This window comes from Pezoporus occidentalis, unplaced genomic scaffold (assembly GCF_034315485.1).
Source record: "Pezoporus occidentalis ecotype Australia unplaced genomic scaffold, CSIRO_AGI_Poc_V1 ctg213, whole genome shotgun sequence".
NCBI classification, from domain to species: Eukaryota; Metazoa; Chordata; class Aves; order Psittaciformes; family Psittacidae; genus Pezoporus; species Pezoporus occidentalis.
In genome coordinates, this window is record NW_026913997.1 from 967,342 (window position 1) to 994,429 (window position 27,088).

The 27,088-nt window shown below is 37.2% G+C and overlaps 1 protein-coding gene across 5 annotated transcripts; it reads right to left on the minus strand.

Moving 5' to 3' along the window:
- Positions 1 to 136: 136 nt before the first annotated feature.
- Positions 137 to 27,088, minus strand: BOLL (boule homolog, RNA binding protein). 5 transcript variants are annotated; one of them, XM_062619699.1, is made up of 13 exons: positions 26,943 to 27,088; positions 24,548 to 24,691; positions 20,599 to 20,690; positions 18,630 to 18,684; positions 17,843 to 17,918; positions 16,666 to 16,793; positions 15,361 to 15,432; positions 14,351 to 14,398; positions 13,224 to 13,349; positions 10,809 to 10,883; positions 9,831 to 9,861; positions 5,813 to 5,950; positions 137 to 4,397 (listed from the first exon to the last, which is right to left on the minus strand). In XM_062619699.1, the coding sequence occupies exons 1-11, from the start codon at positions 26,958 to 26,960 to the stop codon at positions 9,832 to 9,834; spliced, it is 864 nt and encodes a 287-aa protein (XP_062475683.1). In that variant the 5' UTR covers positions 26,961 to 27,088; the 3' UTR covers positions 137 to 4,397; positions 5,813 to 5,950; position 9,831. The 5 variants fall into 5 exon arrangements, with proteins under 5 accessions (XP_062475683.1, XP_062475682.1, XP_062475685.1 ...); XM_062619698.1 differs by having other exon boundaries at positions 9,819 to 9,861; XM_062619701.1 differs by lacking the exon at positions 26,943 to 27,088 and adding an exon at positions 26,693 to 26,725 and having other exon boundaries at positions 9,819 to 9,861.

Consider the following 27,088-nt stretch of genomic DNA (forward strand, 5'->3'; position numbering starts at 1 on the left):
GGAATAATTTTGTGAATGTACCAGGACCAGTCTTGTTAAACACGCTGACTTGAGCCGAAAAAGCTGACTTTTCTGCAATAGCATTTAACTTAATGTTCTAAAAATAATTAAGAGAGATGACAACAGTTTGTTTCAATGACTGCATAAGCACAGTTTAATGATAAAAGTTCAATGTCATTTTTCCATATTTTTCTAAACCCATACTCATCAATACTACCATTAAGCAAAAGTTACAATCCAAACGGTAAACACTGACCAATGTGAATTAAAACTTTTAGTTACCAACCCACAACTTTACTAGAAGTTAAACTTCAAAAACTTGTTTATTATTGCTATATTACAAGTATCATCAACATAAAGAGCTTTAGATTTAAGATTACTAACAGTTCTCTTAAATTTATTATTTTACATATCAACAGTATCTCGCTTACCAAAGCTGCAGTAGCTAGATCATCTGCATCTGCCACATAGTTTCAAATAACCCAGGCATATGATCAACTAAAAGTCACACATTTGAGAATGAAATTGGATGTTCTGGTTTATCCAATTAAAAACAACTGGAAGTATTATGGACAGCATTCAGTTTGCCTTTAATATACACACTTTATGTAGACTACAGCACCACTGACAGAGGTACAATATGATCGTATCGGGCCCTTAAAATTAGTTTCAATACTTCTTTAAATTGTTTGTGACCCAAAAGTCAAAGAAGGCCTTATAAGACCTACAGTTTCCCATTACATCTTGGCTACATTATTAAATATTGTTAAAAGCATTACTGTTCTGCTTTCTATATAGCTATTTGGATTTTCTGCATAACAGTGTACAAGGATTACATATAGGATCACACACATGTATCAACACACTAGCATTGTATTTTTGATTCTTAAAATATTGATTTAGAATGTGTATGTTTTTTACTTAAATAGGAAACAGAAGAAACTTTTATACAGGTGAATCAAAACTACTGTAGTACTTCCAACATTACAAACCTATTTTACAGTGACTTTTGCTATAAAAAACTATTTACAAGCCTACACTTCAGAACTATGTTAAACAGAGAAAAACGATTCAAGGGAGCCATGTGTTCTACTACTTTCTGCTCAGTTACTGCTAGAATGCAGTTTAGCCATTTACTTAGTATCAGCTATTTTTAAAATTAATTTCACAATACAAAGAATTCCCAATTAAAAAAGTAAATAGATTTTCAAGGACGATGAATGCACTTCTGATGCTTACACTAGAAGCAGCAGGAACCAAAGATATTAGTGAACTAGAGAATTCTACTTAATGCATGAAAAATAGTCCTCGATCAAACAAAATAGAGGAGAGAGGTAACTTCAGGAACTTTTCTGCCTACAGGTTTTTATTCAGAATTATCTTATAGACAATGTTAGCATTAGCATTTTGCCATATAAACATAACATGAAATAGACAACGGTTGGTAGAAATACTGTAACAACTAGTTCTGTAGATAACAATACTAGCCAGGTCTCTAAATTCTAAGGGGTGAAAGCCAGAAAACTGATCTAGTTTGCTAACGCATGAATGTAACAAGTAGTGCACAAAGACAGTTATTTGCTGTTAGTTACTGAATGCCCATAGGGCACAGTTCTAATCTGATGTGCAAGTGTAAAGCCTTGTAACTATCAACAGGAAAATGCAGAAGACCCAAGAGAATGTTACCCTTCGCCAGCCCCCAAAAAAATGGCGAGGGACCGGGCACTTAGCAGCTGCAGTTAACTAAATGACTTGCATATAAGACGAGAATCTCCCACATTACGGAAATTTTCAGTGTCAGTAGAATAAAACTGTGTAGTTGAAGAGAATTAAAAAAGCCATGAATGCTAGAACATCAAGATAATGCAACTGTAGGCTCTACCTGAGGAAACAATGTAGTTCTCTCACACCATATACCATTTGTGTGTCCCTATAATGGAATTCCAGAAGTCAGTTATTGTGCCTCAATTTCGTCGGCAGAAAAACGCAACCACTGGAAACGTAAAGGTTCAGTTATGACTGGTTTGATGTTATGCCATCATTCTTGGCGAGCATTCTGAAGAAAAATAAGCTACAATATCAACAGAGAGCTCTCAGTATTTCTACAGTGACCTATGGCTCCTGGAGGAAAGCCACCATGAAGAGCATCATCTTGGTGTCTTATAGGTTTCTCAAGTCAACATGAAGCATTGTTAAGACCTGGTGATACAAATCCAACAGTACCTCCACAGCGATGTTACAGGACCCACAGCAGAATGCTGCAGGTACAGTTATGTGCCTAACACTGAGTATCCTTCCCAAATGATCAAGTGCATATGCAAGTAAAACCAAAGTAAATGTTCTCTGAAACAAGGGCCATGGGATCAACTCATTATCAACAATTTAACATCTGCAGCAATTAATGGAAATAAACTACATTCTGTGAGTATCTGGACTAGAGCCACAATCTGATAGCATGTGACTGCACAATATTTGTAAACTTGCAAGCTAGTTCCTCAGCTGAAAGGAGTTTCCTGCAAGGACCTGGGATTAAGTATTATGAACTCTGGGTCAATGCGCATTTGTTTCATGATACAATAAATAAGGCTCTAAGAACCATTCTTTTGCACCTTCAGAGACATCACCTCGTTAAAAAAATATAATAATTGACTATATAAAAATTTCTCCATGGAAATCTATTACTGTCATAATGTGCCAAGATGCCTGTAATATATTTATGTTGATGAATTCTAAAATCTGCGTATCGAATGGAAGAACAACTGGACAGGTGTTTTTAGTTGTACAGAATGGCTCAGAAACACAACAATCTACAGCAGATGATTATTTCCCCCCTCAAGAATGGGCTGAAATCCCCATGTATCCAATAAACTGTGTATCTTTTTTTTATATGAATTGGTAAAACAACCCCCCACAGCTGCTATAGTAACAAGTATTTTAAAATAGAAGCTATTAAGTTATATTTGTGCAGATTTTTCTACCTAACAAAAGGCAGAAAGTCACTTGAAGAAACTTGCAACCAAGTCATGGTACATGGCATCTCCTTTCACAACAATTTGCAAACAGCATAAGAACAGAACTGGAGTCCACCTCTCTTCCTGCACAATATGAAAAAATGCTAGTAACTGCTATAAATCTTTAAATATATTTACATATTATACACAGATATTTACTGACTGCAGTGCCCACTCTATAAGATGCCTAAATAATTAAAAAAGCTCAAGCAAAAAAAAGCCCCACAAAAAGATAACTCCCATATTACTATAGAGTAGATAAAATTGAAAAGCTGAAGGATATTTACATAAAGACCTCAGTGTTACAGAAGTGATAAGCTATAGCCTGCACTCCTATTAAATAGAGGCTGTATTTTAATCTTTGAGGAATCAGCCTTTTATAAAACAGATGCAATTCTAGTGGGTGAGAGGAGAAGCAAGTCAAAAAAGAGAAAGCTATCTCCCTGCAGCTGAAGAGGAAGCAGTATTTAATCTCAACTTGTGATACTGCCAGGGAGTACCTAAGTTGGGCACAGACAACAGAAAAAAGTAAAAGAAGCAAGGAGAAGTTTTCAACGGTGTTGTAATAGCAATAAGTTAAATCTTGCCTTTTTCTACATCTAAAAACATACCATAAATCCAAATTTATTGCTTATCATACACAAGAAACATGTCAGCTTCATATGAGAATAAACTAGACATCCAAATTTATCATAAAAAGTTATTATTCTCAAGTACTAAAATGATACATAAGTTATACACCTTAAAAAAGTGAAGAATACCAATTGTTAAAAAAAAAAAAAAGTAGGCAAACTCTTTTGGAATTAAAATGCACAGATTTAAATAACCAGACTTCAATCAGCAGCACATAAATGCTGTCAGTATGTGGGAAAATGGCATTTACTATGTAACTAACGTATCTTTAAAGTTCATGTAATCCAGAAATTAAATGTTAACTTTCCCTTTTAATAAAAAATATGCTGATTTTCAATCTATGTTAGTAAACAAAGTTTATACAGTAGGCTGTGTATCAGAAATCCCCATTTTGTCCTGTAACAGTATTTTTACTAAGAAAGGAAATGCAGGATAAAAATTATGGTTTCACATGTTTTTACCTGTCCAAACTACAATATTTCATTTGATTACTTTACAAAAAGGAGTACTATTTAACTTTGGCACTTTCAGGCAAACGTTAGGAGTTAGGAAGAATATCTGCTCCGTGTGATAGGTAGTAGATAGCTAAAAGAAAATAAAATTTGGTTTACAGTCTGTAGAAGGTGGTATGAGAATTTTATCTTCCATTCTGTAATCGTGTCTAGGATGAAATGGGGACTTCATGTGCATTGAGGTTTCAGACTCAGAGGAATGATGTGAAAAATTTCTTCTCACAGAATGCAGCTTCAGTTCCTAAAGAGAAATAGAAATACTGTGTTGCTTCTTCTGTTTCAAAGGGTGTCCTATTTACTTCATTAATAATGCTTCAATAAAAACTTACAGTCCAGTTTGATACTGCGTCAGCTAGACAGACTTAGCTCAAAAAGGAAAAGCGGATTTCCATTCACATAGGTGAAGTCAACAGTGGTAAGAAATATCTTCCTTTATTTACAAGTATGGAATCTTAGAATGAGTTAAGAATTAATTTACTTACAAAAATAATCAAGTTCTGTTCATTGATCATATAGCCTCAGTAAAAGTACCAAGTTATTAAAGCAACTGTACTCTCTTTATAATTGAACAGGGAAAATGTACTTTTATAATATGCTACAGTGCAAAACTATTATAATGAATTGTATGTTTGTTTTGTTTTTTTTACTTTTGCATTCTCTGTAATGTTACTATGGGAATATAATAATGCTAACATATTTTCTTTTAGTAGCTAAAACTCAAGACTTGTAAGACTTGAGCTGAATAACTGATAGCTGTCCTATTTGTAAACCAACAGAAAGGCAACTGGCTGTGATTAAGTAATATGTCAGTGGACGCCACTAGTTGCTGATAAAGACATGGCAAGATTCAGGAAACAGGGTTACCATTTTAGGTGCTGACAAGAACAGCTTCTAGAATGGTATTCTGTTTTTATTTCTTATGATCAAATTCTCTTACAGTCTCCCTTTCTATCTCAGCTGCTCTGTATCCCACTTGTGGAACTCCCATCTGTTCTATTCCCTTCTTAACCAATCTGAGTCCTTTCTTCTCAGTCCTATTATGCCATATGACAGACTAACTAGCCCTGTTTTCTAACCTCATTCTCCAAGCTCAAGCCTTTTCAGTATTAACTTTTTTGTTTTGCTAACCTTACCCACCTTTTTAACCTCCTTTCTGGCTCTGACAGTTTCCTAATGCAACCAGCTGTAACTCCTATGTTGCTATCAGGATATTCAAGCCACTTGAATCTCAGGATTTCAGTTTCTTTCCACCATCTACTAGCTCTGCATCATGCTGTGTGCTGCTTTCTTAAGTATCTAGCTTCCAGGACCATCTAGTGCCAGTCTCCCTGCTCACTTTAGCTTTCATTACATCAACCTTACAGTCCCAATCTATTTCTCTTACTCTTCTTTCAGCTGACTCCTATGAGAATATTGAGGAAACAAATACATTTTCTCCTCTCTATTGCCTGGTCCCAGAAGAAAAGAACTATGCTCAATTTCACCTCAGCAAGCTTCTAATATTTTTTCAAAGCTACATCTAGAGATAAATCACACAGACACATAGACAGACAGTGAATCACACCTTAACCAATAGCAAGCCCCTGTTACAAACCACTGAGCTGTTCAAAGCCTATCAGATACGAAATGGACACAAATTGTAATGAAACAACTGACCGCAAGTTCCACAGCAGGCAGCTGCGAGCTGCTATGGTGATGATGGATCTCAGCCACATAGGAAGGACAGGACAAGAAAAATCAGTGCAGGCAGACGAGAGCTGCCCAAATGGCTTAATACTGAATGCTCCATAGTGTCTGTCAAGTAAAGAGAGAAAGAACATACAGATCAAAGAAAGCAAAAGAAGACACCCCACTAAACAGGAATGAGAACAAACTATTAGAACTAAAAAAAAAGGAAAAAGAAAAGATTGTAAAGAGAGCACAGAATGGAACAATGCAAGAAAAAGCATGCCATCTACAGTTTTCAATGTTAATGTTAAATTAACAGATTTGGTTTTGGTGGTGTTTAAAATACCTGCTTTACAGGCAATGGACTTTACTGCAGCTGGTGACAAATGTCTTGTTAAAATATGTCATAGAATCATAGAATGGTTAGTGTTGGAAAGGACCTTACGATCATCTAGTTCCAACCTTAAAGTTTGGATTCATGTGTCTGAGACTAAGGTAACTTTGAACAAAGGTTTTATTCTCTCTCTTCGTTTCACTGCAAGTGGAAAAAAAATCCAAAACAACTTACCTATACAGAAAATATTTTGTAAGATTTTATTTTTTTGCTCCAGATGGAGTATCATACAATAACACACTACTTATTGTACAAGTACTAGCATAAAATTACTATGCTCTTCCCAAAATGATTACACCAAGACTTCCTCTTACAAAAAAAAGACAATTTATGTATATACAGATGCATGTGTATATATACGAACACATATAAACACATGTATATTTAAGTGTATTATACACACAGAGAACCTAAATTTTACCTTATTACTCTCATTATAGAGAAAAAAGGAGTGCTCCAAGTTCAGCTAAATTCACAGGACATTCACTATCAAAAGGCCAAAGTTTTAGCATCATGCACCATTAAGATCTGAATGCACATATACATGAACTATACTACCAATACCCTTAATTCTGACATAGGAAGATTCCCCTCTGCCTTTTCAGTTAGAAGCAATGTAATTATGGACAATATACTGTAGACTGGAATTGCTCATCAAACAACAACAAAAAAATATGTCAGACTTTTCAAAAAAAAAAAAAAAGAACAAAAAAAAAAGAACAGCCAAAAAAACCCCAACACCCCCCTCCTCCCTCCAAAAAATCCCAAAACCCAAACCACACAAAAAAAAAACAACAAAAACCCCCAACTTTAATGCTATCAAAAAAAAAAAAAAATTGCGGGGAATAGAGAACAAAGTAGTGAAATGAACCAAACATGCAAACAAATCGGAAAACCAGGGTATGTTTCTGTCACTGATAGGTTCTTATTGTTAGAGGACTCAATCAGGTTTTCAGGAAAACACATGAAAATACTTATTACATTTAAAGAGTAAGCTTTAAAGAAATACTATAGCTGTGCACTCCAATTTAGTGTACAGTACTTTTAGATTTGCAATAAGGAAGATCGTCAGACTTTGTCAACTAAAACTGGTCTATTGTGGTGACAGGAGTGAAGAGTTTAGAAATTCTGATTCTCCCCAACAAAGCTAAATGTCCAAGCTCAAATAAAGAGAACACCTCCTCCAGGGACCTAAAAAGTCTCCTATAGGAAAAGACACTGTATAATCCTGTATGTCAGCCAAAACATTCTGTTGGACACAGACCATATAAACAGCAAAAAACTCAGACAGCCTGGAACCATGCCTACCTCTGACACATATACTGTACCTGGAAACGATGACTGAGAATAGAAAGACACAAAAAGTATGAGACAACAGAACAAACCCTCCCCACCTCCATGTCCACCTTTTATACCTTTGCTCAGTTTATGCAGACTGCAGTTATGTTGCTCAGCTCCCCCAGGCCTGTGTTGCTCATGGATCTCCCTCATACACACACACTATCCAGTAGGTATTTACCAGGCCAGTGCCTCAGAACTCAACCACCAAAACAAAAATTTAACTCACAGGTATTTCTCCCAGACCTGAAACCAAAGCATGTGAATTTCAATCTTCCCTCAAGTTTCTGCTGTTACTGTAGACCACACAGACCTTGCTACTGAACAGAATCTCATAGATGACCTCTAGGAGCATCCAAACATTAATCTCCAAGATTCTGAAACACTGCACAAGATCCAGCAGAGATGAACCCCACATCCCGGCTTCCTAAAAAAAGAAGTGTTACCTGGCAGCCTTTAAAAACAAATGTCAACCCTAGCCATTTGTACAGATGTTAAAATGAAATTACTTCCACAAACTCATGAACAAAACACACAATAATCACCAAAAGAAGGCATCTTCAAGTAAATACACAGGATCATTAGCAAACACGTGAGCAAGGGGAGGGGATTACTATTTTTGACTCAAGCCTGATCTGAAATATCAAAATTTGGATCTAAAAAATAAACTATAGCTGGAAGTTGGTGAATGTGTTTTTCTACTTTTCATTTAAGGCTATTACAGATTTTGTACTAAAAGTCACATCACCAAAAAGCTATATAAGTGGTAGAATAGAGAATGAAATATAAGTTAGGGAATTGCCAGAACTGAAGCCTCCTTTGTTAGCTGCTATACCATTAGTGAACCAACTTCTCTTTTTATACATCCACAACAGCAATGGAACAAACTTAGAATTATTTTCTTCCTCAGCAAAGATTTCATCCATTTTGTTCACTTAACCTTGTGACGTCATTAAAATAAAACTGTAATGCACACTCTGTTTTAAGTTGCATTTGAAACCTCAAAGAAGTCTACAACTGCCAACAGTATCTGGCTACTAGCTGTACCCATCCTGCTCTCATGACTTAGAGCTCCTAGAACAAAGTGTATGTTTATTCCTAACACAATTCCTAATGTACTGGAGGCAATTCGCACATATAAGGTTGTTACTTTAGGCATCTGCTCTCTCTCACATGGCCACTATTTGGCAATTTTGAAGCAGCAGACACATCTGTTCGGGTATTTTTAACAAGACCAGCATTTTTGTGAAGCTGGGGAGCAGGTGGTAATGACACAACCAGTTGTTAATACATGGCAGGCTGCTGTCAACATTTGCTCCTTGTTTTTTAACCCAACCATTGTTGAGTGCTCAGCTACAGTAACAGACACAATGCAAGCTGATCCTGCTTGTTATATGTAGGATATATTCAAAGCTTTGAGCGGGTATGTGAAAAGGTAAGGTGAAATTTGAAAAGGAAGAATTATATTCCAGAACTACTAGTTACTACTAAATGAAGCTAAATAACTAATTAAAAACTAAAACCTGTAAAAACCAACTTGGCATCATCCTGTAATTAATGAAAGACTTGCTGAATTCTGACAATTTTAAGGGTTTAACTGTATCTGTCAATCTACTCGAGACGTGAGCAGACCAGAGTTTCAATTACAGGTAACAAACTTTAAGAGAATGGGTAAGAATGAGCAAGAAATACAGTGAAGGAATAGACAGGATCAGCAATTTCATACTCACTTTCCTCAAGTTTAAATCTGCACTGCTAATACAAATCTTACTTCCTCTACCCTATCCCAAATGTCTTGTATACATACAAGAGCTCATGTAGTTGCTTGATAAACCCGTCTCAGGAACCAAGTGTAAGTTAACCCTTTTTGGTTGGAGGGAGTAGAGCTTCATCTTCAACTACATCAGTTCCCTGACCTGGTATACCACAGCGGCTAACAAAAACCTCTACCAGCACAAGGAAATGGGTGGTGTGGAAAATTGAATGAATTCCTGGGTTATGCCAGCTTTGGCTGTTAAGTGAAATCACTTCTAAAGCTATGAATAAACATAGAAAATACTGTATCAGGAGATAAGTAAGAATATGAATTTGCAGCTCATTTCCTATACCACAGTAACCAAACATGCTTTGACTATGCATGCATATATACATGTAACTTATCACATTATCACAAGGTAAACTTCTTTGCCTTTGCTATAAGGCAAAGCATGGTACTATGGCAATTACTGTAGAAGAGGAAGAGCTGCTGTGCTCTAGATCTACCTTGTAACTTACTTCATGCTATCTTGCTCGTATAGCCCTGGCCCTAGGAAAGATAATAAAAGTCAAGTTTCAAGGTGAAAAAGCTTCTTTATGATACAGTAAGTATTCACTCATTTTTCATTCTGAAATTACTATTGCTTTTTAAAGTGTTTTCATACACTGTTAGAATATAAACTGGATATTATGATCACTGTGTTACACCAACTCCCTTTTAAGTATTCCTTAAAAATATGAATCACTCAGATATTCATGTCTCAAATTCATATTCAGCTTTTTTTTTTTTTATTAGAGTACTTGCATTTTATTCCAAGACACCACTTAATGTTACAGCCCCCTCTACTGGAAGTATTTAGTAGCTATTGTTACACAACAATCTGGAAAAAAAAGATTTTTCTCAAAAGAAAATGTAAAAATATTTAAAAACAAACTAAAATGCCTATAACATGGTTTTGATTCATTCATATCCAGTCTGCCATTTGTAGTTGAATAAGCATCTTTCACAGACGACTAAGTGCTGTAATATCAAGTAAAACTACAGACACCTTTCTTGTCAAGCAAATCTAGGCTAAATGTAGTTTAGACATTATTTCATGTTGTGTCAACAACCTTACTGATTAACGCAAAAGGATCTTAAACTGGAACCCCAAAACCCCCAGCAACTTGTATTAAGTGACATGGAAGAATCACATTTTAGAATGGCCATTCAAGAATCAGAATTACACAAAAAAATACCCATGGGTGACCAACCGGCATTGTTTTTCATGCTCCATGATCCAAAAACCTACCTCTCCACAATATGAGGTGCTTATGTAAGGCTGCAAGTAATGAATTCAACTTCCCAAGACCCAGAGACAAGGATTTGTAACTATCACTTCAAAGAACTTAATGAGGTTCACTGTTTTGTCACCTTCCCCTCTTCTTTTACTGCTCCCCTTCAAGAATGGGGACAGTGGTAGTAAAATGTCCGCTTTAACTAGCTTTGATACTCACAGGCGCAGGCATGGCTATAGCATTCTGAACAATAGGCTGGTGATGTGACGCTTGAACTCCGTGATCAGAATACACCTGGTATTACAGAAAAATAAAAAAAAAGCAGAAAAACTTGTTTCACAATTGTATGTTTTTACAAACTTTTCACATGAATTTAGATTCCTTAGAACTTCAAACAACATTTAAAATACTGACTTCATAAAAAACAAAGTTTCAGTATTTAAAAAAAACTACTTTCCCCACTGTACTAAAGTTTGGTAAAATCAGTTTATCTAGAGCAGTGTCAAAAATCACTGTCTTTGACAGATGTATCACACTACCATAAATCCATTTCACTCACCTCTGATTGGAGCAGTGTTTAAATGTGTAGATTAGCACACTGAAATACAGTTCCTAGCATTATCACATTTACATACAAATAAGACACAGGCTTTTCTTTGAATTTTATACCAGCTTCTTAATTTCCATACTGCTTCCTTTAACATCAACAAAATGTGTACCTGTGAACTGAGAGCATGTTACATCCAAATATTCCTTAACCTATTTGATTATTTTCTTAAGTGCTCACAGGCTGCAAAATTTCTCTGATATCCAATTTATGAAATACAAAAAGTAAAATAATAGCACTGGTAATATTTATGATTTTATAAACACTGAGTTACATGCATTTAAACAAAAAATAAGAAAAACTCCAACAACCAAAGTCTTGTATTATTCAATACCTTTATAGGGAAATTAAATTAAAATATGTCAGGATTTGCCACTTAAGATGTTTGAAATACCAGTTTTGGAACTTCTCTTGTAGCAATAAAAATACTCTTCAACTTTTGTAAAAATACTCGATTACTGTCCTAATTTATCATTTATTTTGACATCCCTGTTAATGAGAAATGAATTATCAAAGAGGAAAAGTACCAATCATAATACACTTAAAATTTTATATTGAGTTTTTCTGTAGCAAATTATTTACTTTCATTTTTAATACCTAATTATAAAGAAATGGCTTTATTGTATATTAAATATCTCTTAAGAAACATTAGAAATGCTACTGATATAAAAGCAAAAAAAAAAAAAAGGAAAAGAAAAATATTTAACCATTCAACTACTTCATTTATTCTGATCAGCAAGTTTGCTGATGACACTAAGCTGGGAGGAGTGGCTGACACGCCAGAAGGCTGTGCTGCCATCCAGCAAGACCTGGACAGGCTGGAGAGTTGGGCAGGGAGGAACTTGATGAAATATAACAAGGGAAAGTGTAGAGTCCTGCATGTGGGCAGGAACAACCCCAGGTTCCAGTATAGGTTGGGGAACGACCTGTTAGAGAGCAGTGTAGGGGAGAGGGACCTGGGGGTCCTAGTGGACGACAGGATGACCATGAGCCAACACTGTGCCCTTGTGGCCAAGAAGGCCAATGGCATCCTGGGGTGTATTAGAAGGGGGGTGGTTAGTAGGTCGAGAGAGGTCCTCCTTCCCCTCTACTCTGCCCTGGTGAGACCCCATCTGGAATATTGTGTCCAGTTCTGGGCCCCTCAGTTCAAGAAGGACAGGGAGCTGCTGGAGAGAGTCCAGCGAAGGGCAACAAAGATGATTAAGGGAGTGGAGCATCTCCCTTATGAGGAAAGACTGAGGGAGCTGGGTCTCTATAGTTTGGAGGAGACTGAGGGGTGACCTTATAAGTGTCTATAAATATATAAAGGGGGAGTGTCACGAGGATGGAGCCAGGCTCTACTCAGTGGCAAACAATGATAGGACAAGGGGTAATGGGTACAAACTGGAACACAAGAGGTTCCACTTAAACTTGAGAAGAAACTTCTTCTCAGGGTGACGGAACACTGGAACAGGCTGCCCAGGGAGGTTGTGGAGTCTCCTTCCCTGGAGACATTCAAAACCCGCCTGGACACATTCCTGTGTAACATTATCTAGGTGTTCCTGCTCCGGCAGGGGGATTGGACTAGATGATCTTTCGAGGTCCCTTCCAATCTCTAGCATACTGTGATACTGCGATACTGTGATCTTCAGAGTATTTAAAACTGAGCTTCTGCTCACAGAGAAAAAGAGTAACTTCAGGAAACTGTTACGGCTTGGATATACTAATCCAGCATTCTGAAGAGTCTGACTCCCATTTTACTTGTTATTTTCAAACAGAACAAAACAACCCAACTAGTTTTTATACTGCTATCTATCATACACTTGTGACCCCTCTGTAATATTTCAAATTAAAGCATCCTCCTAGAAAATTGAAGAGATATTCTTGAGGACAACTGAAATGATTTAACAGCAGGAGCATTAACTGTGGGGGTAAGTACAGGGAATAGTTGATGTTAAGTGCTCTGAACTACCTGTGCTTCAACCAAAAGAATGTTTTTCAATTGCACATAAAAGCTTGAACTGTAAGTAAAGTTTTTATAAAAATACCTCTGGAGCTGCAGCTTCTACAAGGAGAGGTGGAGGTACACATCCACTTTCCTGGGTAATCCCTATCGGCTGATAAATGACTTCAGATGGTTGCACATACAAGAATGAAGGTGAAGAGACAGCAGACTGAAATAAACCACATTACTTTCATAAATAATATGATTTATGCACTATGAACACCAAAGATTCTTTTAAAGTTTTATCTTCATGAATATTTAGCAAAGAGAACAGTCAAATAAAGTGTCAAATCAACCTTTGATAACCTAAAGAGACCAAATGAAGGGGAAGTTGGTAGGATAAAACAAAAATGTCCTGTAGCTTTTACACATTTTTCAGATTTTGGAGAGTATTGTTAGATAAATCCTAAAATACATAGAACTGACACTCTCAAGATCACAGAAACATAACAAGTATAACCTTGTAAAAATGTTACATTGAAATAATAAGCATTCTGTTTTAAAATAAACCCCGCAGTATTTCTGTAATTCAGCGCCCAGATTTCAAAGCAGCAGATGACATCTATTAATAGAGATGACATGGCCATAACTGGACAAGGCTGCTTGCTACTGAAGTAATGAGGATGCTTTGTAACAGTTCAATCTTCAGCGACTTAGTCCTTTCAGCTTCAAACTCTTCAAGTTCCTTGAGTGTCAAGATTTCCATATTAAGCTCCTCTGCTACAGAGATCACAAAACCAACAGTCTCCCCCCCCAGAATTACCAGGCTAGCAATTTCAAGTTCTTCCTCATATTTCAAGGGTCTGGGTCTAGTTTCACCCTACTTGTATGTCTACATGCTTCTACTAGTAATACTCCAATCAAACATCACAGTTAGTTATTAAGCTAGCTGATACTCATTTCTCCTATCAGGCAAAATATGGCAGTTTTTACCTGCTTCTGAGAACTTACTAGATAATTTCATACAGACTTTTTGCCAGAGGGAGAAAGGAGGGGAAGATGCTTCCTTTATGTCAGATTTGTATCTGATGTTTCAATAAATGCTATAATAATGTTATTTCAGGTTTTGGTAACATTTAAGTGTTGTGAATACTGGTAAAGTTCACTGTAAGTGCACCAGACTTTTAAACTGGATGCAAACTAATGTTAAAATACTGAAACTGTATTTACCTGTGGAACAGGCCACTGCCACTGACTTGGAACACAGGTGGCTGGTGCCTAAACTCAAAAAAAAAACCAGTATTACTTACGTGATTAAGAACATATGCATACACCTATTGTAATTCCCAACATGCTAGAGTCAAAACCATCTTTAATCTATAATCAATACTTAAACAAAATATGATTTTCATTAAGCCCCCAAGTAATTCAGGAACTTGGTTTCACCTACATCCACTCAGCTTCTGACTCTAGCATTTCATTAACTTCTAAAATACTGAAGCATCTTAAGAAGCATGGCTAATTAAAAAAAAACAGAAGATACAGAAAGCACTTAACTTGCCAATACACATTAAAAATACAGACATACTGCATAAATCCAGTAGTGGGCCACCAAGATGATGGAGGGACTAGAGAACAGATGTATCTGGATGCTGAGAGGATTGGGTTTGTTCAGCCTTGAGAAGGATAAGGGCAGGAGGGGTGCTGCTAAGGGATGACAGCATAAATATGACTAAGCCAGATTCTGGCCTGTGGTGTTCAGAGCACGAGTCAACAGACACAGGTTGGAACACTGAATATTTTAACTAGTTGAAAAGAAAATACTTCTCACAGTAAAAGTATCAAGTATCAGAAAACGCTGTCCAGAAAGTTGTGCAAACTCCATCCCTGCAAATATTTAAAATTCAATTGGACAAGTTCCCAAGAAACTTGATCTACCAAGCCCTGCTTTGAGCAGGAGTTTGGCTTAGATTATAAAAATTAAGGATGATACTATACTAACCCAGTTGTCTAGCAACACCAAACAAAATTTTAATTATTACATTTCCTCACAGTTACATAGGCAGAATAAATTATATTATAGTTAAAAGATCTTAAGTGAAATTAAAATCTCTTTTATATGACTATTTTGAACAATCTTTTTATTTCCTAAGAATAAACAGAGCCAAGACAGTGCTGCAAATAAAACTCCATGACTGGAAGGAATACTGATGGTTAGAAGACAACTTTCATATAGGTACCTGATACTGGTATGTAGGAGACTGATAAACGGGTTGAGCCACCATCACAGGTGAACTGGAAACAGAGCGCGACTTGAAAAGAAAGACGTTAAAGTCTTAATGAAGCAATTTAATGAATTACCACTTCTACTAAGAACAGTTCCAGAGTACTGTAATGCTGAGCCATCTCCCCTTTCTTTTGAAAATGGATTTAACTTACACTTAGATTCTTCAAAGCCACTGTTTCTAAGGGACTACATTAGAGATGAAACAACCATCTTTGGTGTATTTACTTAGTTCTTTCCAGAAAGCATTAGGCTATCACCATCTAGAAATGCTAAGGCCATCCACTACCCTGACTATAGATACATTTTTTTGTAAATACTTAAAGCATTCTAAGCTGTCACTGATGTTTTCCTACCCTCTCCACAGCCCCAACACAAGCTTCCCTTTCCCATTCTCTACCTCACACCAGACTCAGCATTCATCTGATTTGACAGTCAGCCAGTTTAAGGAGCTTGAAACCTGCCTGGGTTTTGTGTGGGCCCAGTTTAGGTTCAAAAAGAAATCAGTGAAAGAAAGGGGGGCAAAAAATGTATGGCCATGATAGAGGACAACACAGCCCTCCGAACCTGTAGTTCTGACTAGTAAAGCCTACTGTGCGCAATTTGTAATTGAAAAGATTCAGTGCTATTTGTTTGAAACAGTGGATATGAGCCAGAAATTTGGGAAATTTGTTTTTATTCATTACTAATTTTTCCACTGAGTTTTTCCCCAACATGAAGGGATTTTCCACTCATATATGTCTGTGAATGGTGTCTAAGGTCCCCAAGGCTACTAAAGGCAAATAATCTATCAAATTATCTTCCTTCTAAACAAATTATTATTCTTGAAAAAGAGTATGAATGACTGTAAAATAACCCAATTTCAGGTTTGCTTTCTTGATCTAGTACTACATTCTCTTTTCATCCTCAGTGTAAGAATTTACACCCAAGAACACCTCATTCATAGAGGAATAATAAATGGAGCCAATCAGCAGTCAAAAGCACCAGAAACTCCTTAGAAAAAACAAAACTTCTCCTGCAGCAGGGCCCACACTGATTCTGAACTACCCTGTCCTATGGGTCATATCAAAGCAAAAGTCCCCTGCAGAAGACCAATAAAATTAGTAATACTTAAAAACATGAAATAAACAGGCTAATACAAGGAAGCCATTTAAACATCAAACATGAGCACATCCTAAGAAACTGGAAGCAGCATGGACTTCAAAACACTGCATTCATCCTGGTCCACAGAAAAGCACATATGCAAAAATAATTGACTTACTGGCCATGGCTGCTGAACAGAAGCAACTTCAGATGTATGAAAATAAGCCACTCCATTATGGTATATGTAGGGATATCCACTTGATGTAGTTAAGTACATTGTAGCAGCTTCTGGTATTACAGTAGAACCTGAAATTAGTATTTTAAAGTTTACTTACCGGAAAATTTTATTTTTTTTTACATTTGTAGGCCATAAAAAAGAAGAAAAGGTCACTTTTTATCTGTAGAGGAGCAAAGCACTCAAAGGAAAGAACATGGAGCAGCGTGCTTAGTGCCATCTCAATTCCCTCTCAAACACAAAATCATCAAAGCAGATGGTCACAGGACATCTCCAGAGGTAGATGGGAAAGGGGTACAAAAGATAACATGCATATAAATTACTCACCAAAGATACATGTATTTTTTTGACATTCAAATGTTCAAAGATAACTTCACATTGTAGGAGATTTTAACTGGTAACCTCCACAAACTCATATTTAGCTGATACAGGACCCAAGCACTAAAAATAACCAAATTGTTTCACTACAAGGTACTGCCTCCTCTCTCAGCACACACACCATGTGGCTGTGTCTGTTTCTGTGATGGTACATGGCCTGGCAAAAGTAAATACTGGTAACTAGATGTCAGCAACAGGGATACTTCTCAGCAATGCTGCCATTATGGTGGTGCTGTAAGCCAGCATGGGTTGATCCCAAAGCAGAGTTTCACCTGCACAGTCAGTACTCTAATAGGTACTGACAGCCATCATTATTCAAATAAAGGGAGAGATCCCCATGCAGATGAGCAGAAGTGTGGGGTGAGGTTTTTTTTTTACTACAGCAAAGTTACAAAAGTACACCTCATTCCCTGCTGCACTTACAAAAGGAATGTATTTTACAGCTCTGACACACAGCCTTTAGTGTGGAGTAACAGAACAACATGCCCTGGTATGCCAAAACCTGATGGAGCTTCCCTTAAAGGTTGGTGATTCATATCCTACTTTTTCAGTTGTTTATTACAGAAATAAAACTGCTTCTGGCAGGAGATGTCATCTTCTCTGGAATAAAACCTCGTTCTGTCTCCCCCCAAAAAAATCTTAACAGCTTACTTGATCAAGATAAAGAAGTAATCTGACAAAAAACTTATCAGTACCCCTCTTACATAAGTGTTCAGTCTGAAATGCAAGTAAAAATACATACGAGGATTCCGTATTTGTTGTTTTCTGATTGCTGGACCAATATTCAATTTCTTATCCCTATAATTAAGTTTTTTAGCCTAGAATTAAAGAAAGAAGACGTTTTCTACACAGACATGAAAGAAACAAAATCAGACATACACAAGTCACTCATTAGGTTTCACCCTCCCCTGCTTTTTATTTAGAGTGCATCTCAAAAACCCCCAAAGCTATACTAATTACTTTTCTATCCTAACTTAAAGGGTTTACATACACAAACTTAATTCTTAGTAATTTCAAGTACTACTTACTCCTCATGGGGCCTCCTGACTAACAACTGGTACCTATGATTCTCAGCAGCATCTTTTCATTTTACCACTAGAGAGTTACATCAGCTCTGGCAATCAAACATGTCTGCACGAAAGACAGCAGTTATCTTCCCAACGCCCAACAAAGCTTTGACAGCAATTTATTTTCTAGTAGAGCAAATGAAAGCAATTGTGAAGGATGGAGTCTTTATGGCTCTATATGCACAACGGACCACATACAGAGTAGGGAAGTAAAGACTGTATGTCAAAGTCAAGAGCTGTACTACAAACTGGCAACTCTTTCCCCTAGTTCCAGAAGACCTCAGCCTAAATCTTGTATTAGGTCTCTCTAAGCCATTTTCTCAACTACACAGACCAGACTGAAGAGACCTTCAAATGCAAGCTGACAAACAAAATACGGCCAGCCAGTAAGAGCTAGTTAGTGTCCAATATTAAATTAAGTATTTAATTTAAGAGATAAACATAATGGGGACTATCACTTACCTCTTGTAAAATCTTCTGTGCATCTTCTTGAGTTTCAAAAGTAATGAAGCCATACCTAAATAAGAATTATAAAAGCTAACCCTCTGAATTTTTTATTTATTTTTTTTTTTTTTACATACACTGCACATCATTTCTTGACATATAGTGCAAGTGAATGAGCAGCCCCTGTGGAAAGCTACACATACCTCTCTCCGCATTGCTCTTGTTACTCAGTGTGTATCTTTAGTTCCTTCATTTCTACTAAACAAAGACTTTGATGAAACACTTGAGATGTTATTTTTTTCTATACTGTACTTCACAGCAAAGCTCCCACCTGCTTCAATGATTGCTTTGCATTCAGTGAATGCTTTATACTTGCACAAGCACTACCCACTATACTGAGTTCTCAGATCAAGCAGCAATGCAGAGAGTGTTTATCTATGATTTATTCTTGTCATTCTTCACATGACTAGCATTAAGCAAGAGTTCTGTGTGTTCTCATACTTTGTAACTACTGCAACAAATCAAAAAGACTTTCTGCACAAACTGCTGCTGTATCAAACCCCCTCAATTCATTCCCACAAACCTATGCCATCGAACATGCTTTGTGCAAAGTATCTCATCTTATAATTCAGGTCTGTACCACAACACATGTACTTTCAAAAATGCTTATTTGAGTAGAGAGCCCAATAAGACTTCGACCAGCTTGACTTTTAAATCTGCGAGCTTTTCCTCCATTGCCTTCTCTAAACAGATTTGTAAACATTTCCAAGTTCAAAGAACACAGAGACGATTTACCTAGCTTGGGACCTTATCTACACAGACTTTTCATTCTATGTGCTGTCTGGACAATAAACTAATAGACACAATCAGTCACAAAACCCTTGAAGTTTCTTAAATCACTTGTCAATGAGATGCAATGGATTGCTTGGATTTCAACAGAAATACCAACACTGTTGAAACCAATTATTTTCCAACATTTTTCTGTGAGACATATATTGGCAATCACAACTGCATAATAATTGGATATTCTTGGTTATTGTATTATATGGACACATGTACTGCAAGTCTCAGGTATCTCTTGGAATTTAGTAAAAGGGTAAGAGGCTTGGTAATAGATCTGACAGCAGAACCAAGTCCAACGTGCCATGTAGGTATAGCACGCTATGCTAAGACCTGCAGCTCAGCATGTAATTTGCCGATATATATTATGGCAGTATAAAATGATGAGATTCAGACACCAAAGACTTACTGCTCAGAAGAGAGCTTCTGACCAAAGTGAACTGTTACAGGTACAAATTCTCATGAACATTCTTTTCTGCTTCAGCCCTCTTTCCACCGTTCTGTGGCAGTACAGTTACTCATCTTACTTCCTTGACCACTGCATTAGTTGGGTTCTAGCAATAACCTTACTACCCAATCTTAATCTTTCTTCAGATCTGCTCTTTGGCATTTCTTTTATTGTTGACTTCTAGTCTTAATTCCCTTTTCTGCAGTCACAATTCGTTATCAAATTTCTCTCCTATGTTCTTGTTCCATAAATCTTCACACAAAAGTCTCACATTATTGCCATGCACTCCAGCATAATCAGATGTACCTCGCCTCTTCCTCCATTCTTCGGCTCCTTTCCGCACTGGCTTTCAGTAGTAGAAATACGCATGTTTAATAACTAAACTACTATTTTAGGGTTATCTATTTAAAATACTGTCATAAGAAAACCCTGAAAGGATTACCGATTTTGTCCTAGCTGCACACACCTTCATCTTATAATAATGTAAGTATAGAGTTTTACAGTTATGAACTACAAAGACATTTACATGTAGATGTTAAAGGGCAAGAACACATTTTTGCATACATGGATTAATGGGGAACATCAATGACAAAACAAATAATATTCTGAGCAATGGAATTCATAATCAAATCTACTATAGTCAGTCAGCTTTCTGTTATATTTTCAATTCCCACAACATACTTATCCTACAATACCAACCCCTTTGATACTCCAGCTCTGTCATTTACTATCTTCACTTCTTTCACACTGCCATACTGAGCAAAAAACTTCTTCAGATCGTTTTCATTAGTCTAGTACAGTAAATCAAGAAGGGGAAAAAAAAAAAAAAAGAAGTTGGTTTGCATATTGTTTTATTCAATGAATACTTACTGTAAGATTTTTAATGGATATACTTTGGATAAAGTTTTCTACAAACTACTGATAACTCTGGATAGAAAAAAAAAAAATTACCATGTATGAGCCTTCACAGCTCCTATTTAATTTCTGCGTTTTTACATACACCACGAATGCTAGAAAGCCACTAAAATATTATAACTTACCTTTTAGTGGACTTACATAACAACTTTTACAGGCAAGACCATTGAAGCATGTTTACTAGATGTGAATTTTAGTTTCCATAAATTACATACTAGAGTGCTATTTACAATATGAAACATTACTGTGATGCTTTCAAACTTCAGAGAAGCAGAGTATGCAGGCTTCCAGAAAGGATATGCATAGGTCATATATGAAAAAGATCCCTGCTAAACAACAGCAACTTAATGGTCAAATTCATCTAATCTATAATCCCTCTTTCAAAAGTACATTTAATATAAGACTCTGCAGATATGTATACACACACCACAGAAACTTGCCATTATAAATTAAGAAAACAAAGGTCCTTTTAATGGAGAATGTTCTAAATCCCCATGGAGGAAACAGTTCGCTTCTGAGTATGCATGAAGTAAGACAAGTTCCTAATGTAACAGCTATGTGAACACTTACCTACCTTCTATGAATCAGTTTTCTTCTACTGTGTAAGCATATATCAAATAGAGTGCCCTAAACATCATATTTCAGATGTTAAAGTTCTGTTCTACGTGGTCCTTAGTTAATACTGTACCTAATGCTGGAAGAAGTACACTTACATACATAGATGCCTATATGCCTCAACCAATTTCCATATTCAGCTATATTTTTCGCTGAAGAATTATATGAGAAGTACTACTCTACCTTTAAGTGAACGACTTTTATTAACTGTGTGTATACAATTTTATATATCCCCTCCTGCACATCAAAGGCTTAGCTGCTTCATCCAAGTTTAAGAAACAAGAACAACTTAGTAGAAACAAAACCTAATTTGAACAACTTTCATAACTGGAAAGAATATGAAATTAATGCTCTTTTTGAAGAATTCGACCCTCCAGACACATTTTACAAAAACAAATAATGCAGCTTGCTCGCTGTAACACCCAAGTCCAGCAGAGAGCAATGATGGTAGAACATTATCTCCCCAGTTAATCCGAGTGTTCAGGCACTGAAACACTAGAAAATACCCAGTCGCTCTGAAAGCGTGAGGAGAAACATCAGATAGGAGGAGAAACATCAGATAGAAGTGCACTGAGTAGGTGTGAAACGCATCAAGATTTTATTATGGCTCAGTAACTGTGTCTTCTCCTTGCAAGCTGTTGTTTGAGAAACTATCCATCATGAACAGGTCAAAAGAATTCTGGAGTCCAGAACCATTCTCTTGAATAGATGATCACACTTTGCACCTAAAGGGAAGTGTGAAAGCTTGTGCACACAGGAAAACAGGTTCAGGCAAACAACTGATTGTTTCTATAGACCAGTTGTGCAGCATATGCTGTAGTGTTTGCACATAAAAACGTACAAAGCACATTGCAAAGCATGTACAATGTTCGAAAGACTCACAGTGAAGATTTTCCTTTCCTTAAAATTTTCTCCTGTCCGGGATTCAGCAGTAGCAGTCATTTTTCTCAATAGCTGGTGCAGTAGCTGGTGTAGCACTGCTACTGCTGACCCCAGGACATCTGCAATGAACACCAAAACTATCTGCTTAGAAACAAAAGGCCTGTAGATTAAATTTCTCATTTCTGGGAGATTGTTTTTTTTAAGCTCCAGGTTACATGTAGCACAGCTGCTTCACAAGCTGAGCAAAAAAGCCTATGACAAAAGAGTTGAAGGCTAAAATAGGCCAAGAAACAACCAAAGAGCCTTTAAGACTGATCAGTGGTGAAAGTGTCGTTCAACACCTCAAGGACATCAGGGATGGTTACACATGACTGTAAACTTGGAAAGCCAAAGGTTTATCTGCAGAGCAGTGTATTAAAGGGGAATAAGAAGGAAACACTGTTCTAAGATTCACAGTGAAAATCTGCAAGTATCTGGACAAACACGGTATCCAAAAGCTTGACAGAAACATATTCAGGACTTTTCCTGCTCACGACAGGACAAAGGTACTTGTCAAATTCTTATGAAAGGCAGGGTGTACACCACTGAAGAAAGAGTTCTTCAGGCCAAGATGAAAAAGTACCCAACTGTGACCTGTCTTACTTATATCTCTAAATTTAAAAAGGCGAGATGCTTCCTCTTGTAAAAAGCAATCATTGCTAAAGTGACAGACCAACTGGTAAAACAATAAAAGAGCTTGTTGGAAAACAAATAATCTTCTATTAAGTGCCTCCTTTTTTCACAAAAATAAATAAATAGATTTTTACCACCCCTCCCCCCCAGCTAACTTAAGACCTTTGGGGTAAAAATACCCCAAACCCCAATGCTTTTTGCCATAAGAAGCCCATCAGAAAACAATCCAAGAATGACATATATATCCTACAATTTGAACAGAAATTTAAAACTGTACTTGATATTAAGTCATAGAAATTGGAAGAGTTGCTAAAATGTCAGTAAGTGGTTTCACACCTTCTGTTTCTTCTCCCAATGAAATCCCTTTATGTTCACAGATACAAACACACTTAATTCCTGTTGTTGCAATTAAGATTCATAATAAATTTTGATGTATAGCAAGTGAACCATGAAGTCAAGAGACGCTTCAAAATGAACAATATGCCAATTAACAAAAATACTGATATATTATGCAGAATAAGTGTTTTAAGCTGCCATCAAGAAAGTGAGACAAATCTTTTTACAGCTCTAGTAATTTGCTTACTATTAATGCAAGAAGCTACTGTGCCTCTTTGCCAAAGCCCAAATATACTGAAGACCCTGTACAACATCGCCTTAATTATGAACGCCTGTATATAAATTATCCAAGTGAGCCAGAAGAACCTTGAATTTCTTGTGTTTATTATGCAAAATTGTCATTCTTCCTCCTCTTCATCTGAGTCACCACTCAGAAGGTCCTCAGCCTAGAAGGATTAAGACAAAGAATATACTCTTGGTGGGAACAAAGAAACAGCTAAGCAGATCAAGGATGTTTTGCAAAAGTCAATGACAACTCCTAATCTGAAGTGGTAAGAAAGAAAAAAAAAAAGAGTAGCTGATCTGAAGATCTGGTACGTATCTTGTCACAACCATTGAAAGCAACTGAACATCAAAATGGTTCAATATTCACTGCTCTTTGAGGTTTTTAGGGCATATGTGAAGGCACGAGCATTCTAAGAATCCAGATCACTACTGTAAATTGCCCAGAGAAGATTTAATATTTGTTTTAAAACAAACACTTGCTCTGAAGAAAATTACTATGGTAACTGAGGAATACATGCACTGTAGCTCCTTCTTTGTATGAACTGGAAGAAAAGTGCTAGAGGAACAGAAGCTACTGACATTTGTTCTGTTCAATCTTTAACACTGTGGTCACAGTTTATTAAATTACATCAAGTGTTACACAATAAAAACGCTTCTACATATTTTTCTACCATAAACTCTGCTGATGACAAAAGCCATCTTCTTTGAAAAAGAGAAAATTCTGAAGAACCAGTAATATCAAAAGCATTTAGGTGTACAAATGGACAACTGTGTAGTACAGTTACATGAATCAAGGCTTAATGTTTTATTCTCTACTGCTCATTTGAACATTGCAGTGAAGGGCACTTTACCACCTGAACAAACACACATGACTGTATCCCACATTTTTTTCCTGTTGATTTTTATACAAATTATCATTTAGTAGAAAAATAGGAAGAAATACCTTAAAATCAATTCCTCCTACAAAGACGCGATTTGGAGTAACTGTTCCAAACCTTGGAGTACTGGTCAGACTATTTAATGGCACTGGAGACGCAGTGTTGGGACATGAATATAAAGATTCTGTTTGCATCTGATTTGGTGTCTGCTGATGGAAGGAAAATATTTTCAAATATTTTCAGTTATCTTACACATAGATTTCTCAACAGAAAAAAAAAATCTTTTTTTTGGGAGGCACAGCAAATGCTGAATAACTGAACACGAACCATGTATTTTTTATTCAGAATGCAAATCAGCAAGCATTTAAACATAAGCTTAGTTTTAAGCAATTCAATAACTTAGTGATACACTATTGTCTTCAGTTTAACTTTCATTTTAACACTTTTCTGAATGAGACTTTTAGGGCCTATTCTTAGTTTTTCTGCTTGCACAGCATCCTGCTGTATGAATCCCAAGTTATGAAATCTATTTCAGAGATTAATTTATGTCTACTAGAAACCCCTTAGCTTAAACCCATACAGAAAAGGCCTTTTCAACTCAACTTACACTCTCTCACACACACACAATCTACAAAACTCTGATCCTCTGCAACTGCTTCTACTTGATTTTCCAAGTGCCAAGCACACAAAATTCCACCATATAAAATCAACAAGCTCATTACACCTGATAACAGTTCTTGAAGACTAGTCTTTTAATTCAACACCCTTCTGGCCTACAAACACAGTACACAGTGATTCAAACAGAAATTCTCTCTGTGGAAGAACTACCAGGTTGCCCTTGCCCTGGTAAAGGAAAGGGACACAGTACAGTGGGAACTTCATGGAAACCATTATTCAGTGAAGCCTGACTGATGTTTTAACTTCCACATATGAACTGGGAAAAAATACAGACTCCCATTCCACTGGAAACTGCATAGTCAATCCTAACCATAACTGTAAAGCAGCCATATAGTGCCATCACCATACTTCTCCAGTAAGAATTGCAAGAGACTTCAAGAACATTTTTGCCATGGTGGTTTTTCTTGGTCTGTCCCCAACTAAACTAAACTAAATCAAAGTTTACTAAAACAAATTGTAGGCTATAGTGTCCTGACAGTACCACTAAGGAAAGAGCCCAGAGTAAAAGGCAAGCAGCTACTGCATTGCTCCTACTGGGAACACTACCATAACAGTAGTGCCTAACCTGAAAACACAAAACCAAACCAACCAAACCCATCACTTGCAAGCAAGGAACAATCATAATCACTACAGTCCCAAAGGCTTTAGAAGGAGGAACATCTGTAAAGAACAACTTTTGAAGGGTGATAAATCAAGTTACTTTCTTCATCTCTCACACCGAATACAGTGTTCTACTTGTATATTCATCTGGCAATTGTGTACAGCACTAAAATTTAACTATAAAGTTACAATTAACAGTTGATACCACAGCCAAAGGACATTCTTTACCTCAAGGATCTCAAATTTAATTTTCTCTATACAAGCCAAGAGTTTTAAGTCTCATTAAAAAAAGTCAAACAAACCCAAATCCCAAATGGAAGAAATGAGGAATTGAACACGTCACTTGTGAACTCCCAATACAGTAAACCCCAATTTAAAATGTTAAAATCTGTATTCTGATAACTGTCTCAAAAATAATTTCCTCTTTAATGCCAATGTAGAAGTAAAAAAAACCCAATATTAAAAGATCTGCGTGCACATCACCAAATAATTTGAGTTTCTACAGGTCTTTAAACACAGTTTTTAGATTTTTTTTTCCCCTTAAACAGTATGGATACGTATATACATCTATGTTTTTTCATAGAGTTACAGAATGGCTTGGGTTGGAAGGACTTTAAAGCTCATCCAATTCCATGTCCCCCATGGGCAGGGACATCTTCCACTAGACCAGGTTGCTCCAAGCCCTGTCCAGCCTGGCCTTGAGCGTTGCCAGGGATGGGGTAGCCACTTTTCTCGGTTATTTCTTGCGTTTAGCAACTGCTCTTTAACCGAATTGATAAAATTTTCATTTTCATGTTGAACACATCCACAATCAGGCAATCAAGCACCACAAATACCTAAATATCAATCCCACCTTACTCCCTGAACAGCCCGTTTTTTCACAGTTCATATCCCGCAACGTCATGAACCAGACACCCATCATTCCTAAGTACCAGGTACCGCTGCGCACTCGAGGCGAGCGGTTTAGCCCAACTGAGGCTGCCCCCAGCCCGCCACACCACACCACAAAGCAAATGGCGGACTCGCGCGGCGCTGGGGCCGAGCCCGCAACGGCCGCCGCCTTCAGCGAGGGGCGCATTAGCGGGACAGCTGCACTCCCACCCGCCGCCCCCCTCTGCCTTCTCCCCGGAGAACGCCCCAGCCCCCCGGGAACCGGCCTTGCCACCGCTCCCGGCTCCTCACCGCGCTGTCGGGCTCCATCTCCCCGTCGCCGCCTCAAGCCCCGGCACGTTGCCGGCACGCGCCAACTCTCCTCAGCTCCGCCTCGCGCCCAGCCGACGAGCACCGGCAGAGGGGCCTTGCAACGGACGCAGGAACACACAGCGGGT